The 12274-nt window shown below is 28.1% G+C and overlaps 1 protein-coding gene across 4 annotated transcripts; it reads right to left on the bottom strand.

Moving 5' to 3' along the window:
• Window positions 1-3100: 3100 nt before the first annotated feature.
• On the bottom strand, window positions 3101-10445 carry LOC115034650. 4 transcript variants are annotated; one of them, XM_029491955.1, is made up of 14 exons: window positions 10163-10445; window positions 8900-8965; window positions 8438-8627; window positions 8204-8308; window positions 7826-7939; window positions 7648-7719; window positions 7354-7401; window positions 7017-7079; window positions 6875-6922; window positions 6431-6675; window positions 6211-6370; window positions 6037-6144; window positions 5548-5652; window positions 3101-3231 (listed from the first exon to the last, which is right to left on the bottom strand). In XM_029491955.1, exons 2-13 carry the CDS (start codon window positions 8924-8926, stop codon window positions 5624-5626), a joined length of 1209 nt encoding a protein of 402 aa, XP_029347815.1. In that variant the 5' UTR covers window positions 8927-8965; window positions 10163-10445; the 3' UTR covers window positions 3101-3231; window positions 5548-5623. The 4 variants fall into 4 exon arrangements, with proteins under 4 accessions (XP_029347815.1, XP_029347816.1, XP_029347817.1 ...); XM_029491956.1 differs by having other exon boundaries at window positions 7017-7076; XM_029491957.1 differs by lacking the exon at window positions 7648-7719.
• Window positions 10446-12274: the final 1829 nt, after the last annotated feature.

Here is a 12274-nt window from a genome sequence, read left to right as displayed (position 1 = left end):
AACATTTGAGGATGCGGTGATCATTACAAAAGTTATGATTTATGAGACGAAAATCACATAAATTGAATTGTAAAATTAGCCACTTATAAAATTACAAAATAAAAATTGCACGAACCGTGAAAATCATGATCTAAAATAATAAACATATTATTTAATAAATAATTGTATGCCTTATGTTTCACAATATAAGAAATATAGAGATGACCTAATATTGTTCTTCTAAAAAATATTTCATCATGTATTTAGAATATTACAACGATGAGAGTCAAGCGTTTGCGTGATTTCAATTTATATTGATGATAATATAATAATGTTTAATTTAATATAATTTAATATTAATTTAAGGTTTTATTTATAAGTTCTTAAAACAATTATATAAAAAAAAAAAAGTAGAAAATACATAATTAATAAAATATTCCTATAATTTTCCACTATGACTCTTAATAAATGTTAGAAGATGAACAACGATGACCATTATAACTCATAAAGTAGGTAAATTAGGTACCCAAGTCGCACCTGATTTGAGAATTGTCATTGTTTTTGGAAAAAAATGAGTACAAATGTACAATAAACAGAAAATCTAAAATACGACTAAAAAAATAAAAACTATGGTATATAGATATAAGTATACAATTTCCTAAGAAATACAAACTGACCGATCGTGTCCGTTCAAAATTGTTTTTCGTAAGTATATAGTATAATATACAATTATATTTTATCGTCATTGTCCTCAAAGACATTTATAAATTAATTTTACATGCAACCAGCATATTATTATAATATATCGACATATCGTATATAATAGCAGGTATGTGTAATAGTATAGTCGTTTTATCGAACTCACTAATGTAATAAAGCGTTGCACACAGTAATGAGACAAAACGGAGTGGCTACACACGTAGCGCACTCTGTTTGTGACCATTATCAGCGTGTAACATCGACCGCCGCATGTCGGAACATGTACCGACCGACGGAGCATAGCAACAACGTTAAACCATAGAGCGCGCCTGCCGCCGCTCAGTAATAATGAATGGTGCGCCGCCCACGGAAAACATGAGTTTTCCGTGTGAAAGGTTGAAGCTATCGGAAAACCAAGCACATATTCAAAATCAGTGCAACTTGTACAATAAGATTCATATTATCAAACATCTTAAACAACTACTGGAAACCCAGAAACACATGAAATATCAAATGATATTGTGCACGGGACCAGAGAGCCTTGAATATCATAAATACAGGCCGCTGGCCACCGTTCAAACACACATTCTCCCCGCTAAGAAAAAGCAAATTGCGAGCCGGATGATAGCAATATCGCCACGAACGGACGCACTTGCTTATTCTAGACAGACAGCAACTCGCCCACAGACTGTACGAGCCGGACGATAGTAATATCGCCACGAACGGACGTTAAATAGTCTGTCCCGGTATAAGTATACTCCACCACCATCGCAGTGCGTAGCGAGTCCCTACCGGTCAAGACGTGTCCACCGTCACTGAGTGCCGCCGTCCGAGCAGAGTCACCAGCTACCGAGTGAACAGACGTCCGACCGTTGCCAGACTACCAGCGTACAATTCATCAGCATACCGCCGTCCGAGCTACGTCACTACTGACCACCTTTGTTAAGCTTTTCACGCCGGTAATAATATATTACCGTGCCACTGACTGCGCCGTTGTCCGTGGATGCACGACGCCACACGAGCCGAGCCAACTTCCACAAAACCCGAACCATAACCGTAAGTTAGATGTTCGCATTTCCCCCCCCCCCGTATTTATGTACACCTTGAATTAAAATATTTTCTATGTACACTCGTAAGAGTATAATATTTATTAAAGAAATACTGTATTACACGTCACTACATTGTATCGGTATAAATAACTATTACGTATGCGAAATAAACGTGAAATAATAAATCGAATCCAAACACACACACGTTTTATTTTCCTTACAACGCGTATAGTTTGCAACCCACTGTGCCAAATGCAGTACCAAGAACATCCCATGAACATGTATTGAGGATATGCGATGTTATTAACTAATGCATATTGATGTCATAATGATGTTAATGGGATTGCTAATGCCAGGTTGAGCAACTTTTTAAAAAGTTATTTATAAGAAGTTAGGTTATAACGTTTATATGACTGCATTATGCGATATCCGTGGGATGTCTAAAGTAGTAACTTCTATAATATGTGTATTTCTAAACATCTATATCATGTTCAATTTGAACAACCATAAGAAATCATTTTGCCTACTATATTACATCTCTAAGAAGTTAGTTCAATAACATCTTGAAGAATGTTATTAATGTTAGGGGAATATACAGTGCCATAGCCAGGAGGGACTTTGGGGCAAATGCCCCCATCAAATTTTTTTATGAACATTGGTATCATAATGTAACAGGTTTAAACAAGCTCTACAAAAACAATAGAAAAAAAATTAAACGCCCCCTCCTTCAAAAAAAAAAAAAAAAAAATGTTTTCTGCTTACAAGACTGATGAAATACAATATATAATATTATAATATAATACAATGTAATATATAATATAGTATATATTATACTGCTATATTACTGTAGAATTACAAACCAATGAAATCATTAACAGGTAATAATTTTTATTAGAATAGCAATGAATATGAAAATTTAAATAATGGTAAAAAACATATTTATTTATTAACATATACATAATAATAATAAAAATTACATGAAATAATTATAATGTATTTGATTACATCAGTATATTGTACAACTTAATACAAAAAAAAAACCTCTTTACTAGATAAAATTAATGTATAATAATAAAAAATAAAAAAATTATTATATGCTTAATAATTGATGTATATTATACAACTATATACATCATAATATATAAAAAAAAAAACAATTTTATTTGATAAAATAAATGTATAATAATAAAAAAAAATTATAATATACTAAATAAAGTATATTATTATAAAACTGTATAAAGTATTGATCATACTATAAATAAAAAAAAAACCTCTTTACTTACTAAAAATATGTATACTAAAAAAATTATTATATACTTATAATAATGTATATTATACAATTGTATACATCATATTAATAAAAAAAACCTATCTTTACTTTACAAAATATATGCATATGTATAATATCTAATAAAAAAAAATTATAACAATATATACTTTGTCTTATAACTCTTATAATAGTAATACCTAATGAGAATAGAACGATAGTCTTTCAACATTCCACCTATCAAAACAAAAAATATTTATTTAACCCTACACTGCATGACATTTTTTTTTTGCTAAAAAATTATATGTCATATAGTTCCATTCAATAATTTTAGGAAAAATCATAAAAAAAAAAATTTTAAATTTTAAAAAAATTTTACGAACTACTAATTTTTAACTGGTTTAAGCAAATGATAGCCAGGTTTTCATTAGCTTTAATCGAACATACTTTAGGTGCATAACCATCTAATGTTATAATGCATATATGCCCTTGTATGCAGTGTAGGGTTAAATATAGATACATTTTGTGACAATTTTATATAAATTTATTATATTATTTACTAAATTATTTCATTATGACTTAGAGTCATAACAACAGCTTTTTCAGTTGACAAAGGTACAAAAAAACATTTATATTTAATGTCATTAACACTTATACGCTTTAAGTCGGACTGTGATTTAATATCTACAATAACAGAGCCGATAACTGATGATTCAAATGGAACACAAAAAAAATTTGATGATTTAAAAATAAATACATTAAAAAAAATATTTCCATTTTTACATTTTGAAATATGCTTAACTGATGCAATTTCATTTGTAGTTAACATGATATAATTATTTTTGGGAACCTGTTGGGTGGATATTAAATAATTTGTATTAGTAAGTGTTATGGTTTGATAAAAAGTGCAATCTAAATCTTTATTAAAAATGTTATTATCTAGTTCACATTCCTTACCTAATTTATAAGTTTGATCAAAATTAGTATTTTCATGACCAGTGTACATATTATTTACTTTTTCTAGTATTCTATTAGTAGCTTCTTGTAATGGGAACCGTGAATGAGAAATACTTTTTTTTATAAGCCCTAAGTAATTTTCAAATTTATAAGCACTGAAATTATCTAAACAACCATGTATTTTAGCATAAAATGGAAGATGAATTAAGCTGTGAATGTTATGGGTAACAAAATGTGACCCATAAATTATTCTAAATTCTTTAACAAAATCAATAAGTAAATTATATGCAATATCATTCTTAATTAAACATAGGCCTGGGGTAACCAACATTTTTATTGCTCCATGTAATTTAATGAAATTTAAATATAATTGTTTTTTAAGTCTTCCCTTTAATACAACAGGACCGGTAAACAATAAAAAGGTTCGGAACTCGTTGACTTTCCAATATTCTATGTCATATAAAGACCTTGGTAACCTGACAAACTCTGATGGGAAGTAATCTTTTAAATTATTGAGCTCTATATTAACAGCATCACATTTTGCTGAGGGAATTTTTGTTGACTGTTTACCCCTCACCCAAAATTTCAGTAGACGTTTCATTGCTCCTAGACAGACAGCATGCATGTAATCGATTGGTACAGCTTTAATCATGTCAATTGGTAAACGCTCTAAAGGACAATAACCTTTGTGATACTCATCATCACTTTTAGCTCTAAAACTAGTATCTGTTCGCAATGGGGCATTATCTTCCAAAAATGTCATTCTATGTTCTCTATACTCACCCTCCACTGTACATGTATTACATCCAAAACGAGCATTATGGCCTCTGACATTAAGCAAAAAGGCCTTTGCTGGAGAATCACAAATTATTTGTTTTAAATGTATACTTATTACTTTATTATCAAAACTTATTCCATTATTAACCAGTTCTATAGCTTCATTTAAAAACAAGTTCAAAAAATCCTCTATAGATTCTGGCTTTTTATCTGTACTAAAGTATAAACCAACGGCAAAAACTGATTTTGATAACTGAGGCACATTTGTTATTGAACAGAGTATAGGCCAAAATTGCTGTTTAGAACTATGCGCCAAAGGCAATCCATCTATATTAATACTTAAGAAGATTTCATTTATGTTTCTTAAACAATGTTTAATATAGTAGATAACATTTTTTTTAAACCTAATTGAATGTATGTGCCTGGATTTATATTTATTACATTGTGAGATCTAGGGGTATTCATCAAGGACCTGACATCTTTTGGTAGATCTAATCCCTCAGACCTTAATATATTTAACAAATTATTTACACTGTTTTTTGAAATATTGAAAGCTAACACCCACTGTTGGAGTTTATCTTTAATGCTATGTTTGTTACAAGTAGTATAATTATTGTTTGATCCTAATGTATCAGTAATTGTATCTAGTTCCAATCCTATCTCTTGTGGTAAATTAGTTTCATGAGGTATAGGATTATCAGGTACAGGATTATCAGAAACAAAATTATTGTAGCTGCAGTTTTCAACAGCTGTTTCGGATGTCTTCATATTGTTAAGAATATCATTATCAGTATTTGAACAAGTTGTTATTATACGTACTTCTTTATCTGATGTTTTTGTACTATTTGTAGCAGTAGCATAGTTGAGTCTTTTAAAATGTCGAAGAGACATATTCTCAATTGTTTTGCGCTTTTTGCGAGGAATCTACAAGATAAACATTAAATATTCATAAATAATTAGGTAGGTAAATCTGTAATATTTAGAAACAACAATAAATTTATGTTTTTATAATTGTTTAACGTAGTATGTATTAAGATCTTTTTAGTATTAATATTTACAGTAAAAGCTTAGTTCATAATATTTCTATCAGCAACAATATTGTTTTATTATAATACGATAAAATAGTTACATCATTGTAGTGGCAGTTATGTTGGGGAATGAGAAGCAATGGACTGAATTTAAAAACAGAAAACAAATATCTCCTCCAAATAAAAAAAATATTTACAATATAGATAGGTACTGTTACATACTGTATAATATATCATACTCTGTTGGGGCTTGTATCACTTAAGCCAAAGTTTAACATACCTGAAGCCATTTTTTCATTCTTCAGGCGTTGAGCCCCATGCCTAAACCAATCTTTAACAGCTTGCTCGAATGTATGTTCATCGTTTTTATATAATTCATACGAAGTTTCTAAGAACACAATTAACAAGTATATTTAAATTGATATAGGTTTAAAAAATTGTAATATCATTATACTTTTCATAGCTTTCATTATTTGATGATCGACTAGCCTAAAATTATTCTTTTGCCCCGTCCAAGAGCATAATGTAGCCAGTTTATTTGAGAACAATTTTGGAAGCACTCTCTTTATGTATTGTTTGGTGTCTGAGCCACCAATAGAATTAATGAAGTTATTCTGAAATTAAATTTACAGTAATAAGAAACTAATTATATATAACCAAGTAAATGTGTTTACCAATTTTGAAATGTTCTCATCATTTTTTAATAATGCATCCATATTGATAAGGGATTCTAAATCGTTCATAGGAAAATATTTTAAAAATGTAGAATCTAAAGAAGAGGCTTGGATATTTGAATTAGGATTTCTTTTAATGTAATCTATCACAATATCTAATTTTTTGTCAATTCTAGTAAAAAACATGTTTGTTACATTAAGTAATTGATCCATTTTACCAGAGTCTAATCCATGATTATCCAATTCTAAATCATAAAAATCTTTTAAAAAAATAATTAAAATACAAAGGTATATTATGTTAAACGCAATTTTAATATACTATATATAAATTAAAACTTTATAGATAATACCATTTCTTTAATTGTATATGTTACAAATACATTGTTTTCAAAAGAATAAGTTTAATTTATATACCTATACATAGTATATTACATAATATATTACCTGCAGGAATGTTTAATAAATCAAAGTGTGACGCAAAACTCTTTGTACCTGAAATTAAAAATAAAATATAAAATAATCATAGATTGACCAATAACATTGATTAATAAATCCAAGAAAATTGAATAGAATCAGATTTAAATACCTGTTGTATCAATTGTATTCAATTCAGTTCTAGTATTCAACATAGAAGTAGAATTTGAAACTGCTAAACAAAAATTATGAATTATAATAAAATATTAAAATGTATTATTTTATTATATAATATAAATATTATATTTAGTATTACAGTATATTCTAAGAATTTAAATACCTAAACTACATAAATTAAAGACTATAATTTTTAATGTATAATAATTATATTGCATTTCATAAATATTGTACCTACACAATTCTGTTACACATACATAAATACATTGTTTTTAAAATAATAAGTTTAATTTATTTACCTATATAATATAATATATTACATGATATATTACCTGCAGGAATGTTTGATAAATCAAAGTTTGACGTAAAACTCTTTGTAACTGAAATTAAAAATAAAATATAAAACAATCATTGATTTACAAATAACATTGATTGATAAATCCAAAAAATATAATAGGATGGATCAGATTTAAATACCTGGTGTGTCAATAATTGTGTTCAATTCATTTCCAGTATTAACCAAAGAAGCAGAATTTGAAACGGCTAAAAAAAAATTATAATCATTAATTTAATATAATATTAGTATTACAGAATATTCTAAGAATTATAATTATTCAACAACTCACAAGGAATATGATACATATTATTATTGTCAATTACAGAATTGGCGTCCATGTCATACATTGTTTTCGATGGAGCTAACAGAAAATTGAAACAAATTATAAAGGAAAACATACATTGGAACATTATATAAAATTATATACAAAATAGGTAGGTAATAGAAAAAAGTTTAAATGTACATACATGATACCGAGCATTCAACTACACATTCAGTATTGTAAGTCGGAATTAGTTGGTGGTTTTCATTTGGTTTTTTTTTCTTTAATATTTGAATACATTCATCGTCGCTGCTAGTACCTTGAAAAAATAAAAAATAAATAATATTATTAAAAAAAGTAGGAATCCTACATGGAAAAAAAAGTTTGGGTACCATTTGGGGGAAGCATGGGGTGCAATCATTGCTCATACCCACCTAGTTTTAATATTTCCTCAGAGGCCCAGGGAAAAACATACAATGCTTAGGCCCAACTTAAACATACTGAAATATAGTTCCATTGAAAAAACTAAAATTGTAATAATCTATAGGTAGGTATATGTTTTAAGATGTTAAATTAAACTTACTATCATTATTATTGTTCGGTAAATCTTCACCGTTATCACTCTGCGATTCAGCTTCTGATGTAAGGAATAACTCTAATTCTTTTGCAGCAGCATCTTGGTATGAGACTAATTATAGTAAATAATAAATATAAACTAATAGGTACGTAACAATCAATTAAGGACTTACAAGTTTATATTGATAAAATTATAAATTAAAAAAAATAAGTTAATCAATTATTAAAATTAATTATTTACCAAACTGGCTAATAAGCTTTACTGTATGAGTAGTCCATTTGGAAGAGGGCTTGGCACCTTTCATTATTATCATGGAAGTTACTCGGTAATCAGGCCATAAACATTTTAATTGATTACTTTTACCTTTTTTTAACCAATTAATTGGAATTATCGAGTATTTATTTTCTGGTTCGAAAAATCCTATTATGTACTGAAATAATATTATAACAATTAACAAATAACATAATTTATACAAAAAAAAACCAATATGATGCATGTCAGTAAAATCAAAATATATAATATAATATTGATGCAACATCGATACCTAATACATATTAAATATATTACATATGTCTTACTATATATAAATAATATTAGTTACAATCTATAGATGCTGATAGAAATATTATAATAAGTTTTATCAAAAACTATAATTGGCAAGTATTTATATAAAACTTTAAAATATGTCAAATCATGAATTACCTTTGTTTCCTTATTTATTTGGTCCATATTTAGTAACGTTTTGATACTTAAAATTTGATGTTCAATCTAAAATATAAGTATTTAATATGAAATGTGCTGTAAAATATATAATATTATATGTACTACAGTGGCACGCACCCCCCGAGTCAGCCCCCCACGGACTAGAGTATGTTTTTTTTATTCATGTAAATTTTAAAGTTACCCTGAGATAGGGTCTTCTCATAGATAGTCATCTAAACGTATTGTTAATATTATATAGTACACATTTTTGAAATTAGAAATAATAGATACCTAATATAAATTAAATTAATTATAAATCAAACAATAGATAATAATATTACAATTTTTAACAAAATAAACCATAGTTTAGCAGAATATAATATTAGTGAACATTGTCCTAGCTAGGTTTAAAAACAATTGTGCCTTAGGATTGATAATATTTTTCAACTGCTATTATAACAACTATTATGAGGAACCTTGTATTACATTTTCAAGCTTTTTGTCTCGTTCAAAAACATTATATTAACATTCATAGACAAAAAACAAAAAAACTTGAAAATTTGAAATATCCATAAATTGCTCAAAACAAATAAAAATTCAAAATTGATTAATTTTATATTAATTAAGGGACCTGTTTTTTTTGCTCAAAACATTTAGAGTGAACTGATTTCGATAATGTTTTTTCTTTAAAAAGAAACACTTCTTATTGGGCACGATGGACTTGGATTTTCAAAATGCTATATTCTAAACCATCCAATATGAATATGACCTATTTTCACAAGCTTTGGTTTTGGTTATTATGTTCGTTTTAAGCAACGAAATTAAAAATCAAAGTCATTTGCGCCATGAAGAAAATTATCATCTTACTAACAAAAAAAAAATCATCGAGTCAGACCACTCTACCATACGTGAGGGTTTTTTCGTGTAAAGCGTGTTTTGAGCAAAAAATTATGCTTTTTATTTTTGGTTGGCGGTGCCGTTGACATGTGCGCACATGTAGTGCGTGCGTAGATAGCAGGTAGGTACCCACAAACAATCACACTCACACTAATCATCATTGACGACTAACTTAAATGGCATTGGCGGCAGCAACGAAATTGCATATTGCCTAAATATTGTCTCTTATTGAAGTCACGTGAGGCCCATTAAAAAAATAATTTATTGAACCACTCCCCCCTCCTAACAGGTATAAATCCTGGTTGCGCCACTGATGTACCCACTATAAAAGTGAATATGAATATGATGTAATAAGTGTATACTTACATGATGACAGATTTGAACTTTCAAAAGTTGTACATCCAAATCAAAAAAATACAGGAACAAAGTACCAGCACACAATATGGGTAACGAGGAACACAAATTTTTAAAACTTTAATAGTAATATTTTGAAGACGTAGTGTTTAATAAGTAAGTAAGTACTTATTAAATGTAGTTTTCGAGTTTTTAAAAATTTTAAAATAACTACAAAACGTGTTAACAAGACAATTTTATAATAAATTCACTGAAAACAATGGATTGGCGGCAATCGGTTAAAATAACGACTATAGTCGCATCGCCAGCGAACGATAAATATGATAATAATTATGTTTTGACGGTTTATATTTTTTATTATGCGCATAATCGATATTAGCGCTTTGGCGGCTATTAATAATAATTATATAAAAAATTTGTCTTTTTTAAACTTCCCATAGATGTTATTATTGACATCAGTTTTTATTGTTCTAGAAAACATCGATCCTACATTATACAGATGTTTTTATTTGAGGTAAATTTCATATAATTAATATCCTAATATTATTGTCAAATAGATGTTATTGTTGAATGTTATATCGAAATCTTTCAATAGATATCTATAGGATGTATAAGTTGATCTATTATATGAGGTAAATCCGCATTGTTGTAATTATTTGTAAAAGTTAAAATAAACAAAATATTTAACATCTTATTATTGTAAAATAGATCATTTTTCAGGATGTTATATTCTTGGACATCCATAGGAGGTTTTGGTTGATGCATGGTACAGTGGGAATGAGCTTAATACTTATACTATATTGTAAACCACCTGTTAAATTACGACGCGCAATAAGCCAAAAAAAAATTTAAGGCTTTAATTTGTTAAACACACAATGCGCCAACGTTAATCTCCACTACCGATGTATTATGACACAATTTATAACTGCAAATTTAATTTACTTTGTATTATGCAACGTGTCAGTTCATCAGTTTGGAGGATAATTAAATTTTAAGTTTATAACGATATATTTTACGTGTGCAATCGATTTGAAAGTTATAGTTAAGTTTACATTTTTGATTTTTGTATTCAATAGTTAATATTATGATAATTTATTATTATACGTGCACAAAACTGAGTTCTATATTAAATAAAATGAATCACACGACTGAACTTATATAAAGTCGTTGTTTTCATAGATTTTTGAAAATGAATGTGAATCATCTGTATATATGCGAGACGAGTCGGTCCGTATAATATATAGTTACCGATCCGCACAAAGCTAATGCGGGTATACAATTGTATATAGGCATATATACTATATAATGCATGTATCTATTAAATAATATTTAGGTAATATTGAGATAAAAACTGCAATTTTGTAATCATCACGCAACAGTATATAGGACAATTTCTCAAAAAACTTTCACAAGCGACCGCCGTTTTGTTTTGGTTTCAAAACCGATGAAAATTTAAAACAATTTTCTGTTCGTTAAATATAGCTATAATAGGTAGATAATGATAATTATTATTGAAGATGTAACTGCGCGTTGTGTACAGATTAAATAATATTATGATAAGCCTACGTTGATATTGTAATAAACCGTGTGTTTATATTATATTAACTTGATGAACCTGTTGACCCTAAAGGGAAGTATGTATTTACTGTTGGCGAATTGAATGCCGATTCCCCTTCTAAAACGTCGTATCATTGAACATCGAAAATTATATATTATAGTATACGAACCCAGAGTCAACATGTTACAAAAGGAGAATAGCTACTAAAAATAGTTGTACTAAAAGTTAGATTATAACCCATGTCTGAACGGTTTCATTTATATAATGGTACTCGTCGGGCAAGTTAACATTTGAAGATGCGGTGATCATTACAAAAATTATGATTTATAAGACAAAAATCACATAAATTTAATTGTAAAATTAGCCACTTATAATATTATATATTTTTTGGAACTGCAATGGTATAAAATATAAAATTAATGAACTACAAGTATTCGCACGACTCAACAACATTCACATTATCCTCTTACAAGAAACTAGAATAAGTCCATCAACCATACTCAAAAAACCATATTACTTCACTTACAGACAAGATCGTCCACTCTACTAAATTCCAAAATCAAGTA

Source organism: Acyrthosiphon pisum, unplaced genomic scaffold, assembly GCF_005508785.2.
Source record: "Acyrthosiphon pisum isolate AL4f unplaced genomic scaffold, pea_aphid_22Mar2018_4r6ur Scaffold_1927;HRSCAF=2436, whole genome shotgun sequence".
Classification (NCBI taxonomy): Eukaryota; Metazoa; Arthropoda; class Insecta; order Hemiptera; family Aphididae; genus Acyrthosiphon; species Acyrthosiphon pisum.
This window is presented reverse-complemented; position numbering and strand designations above follow the sequence as displayed.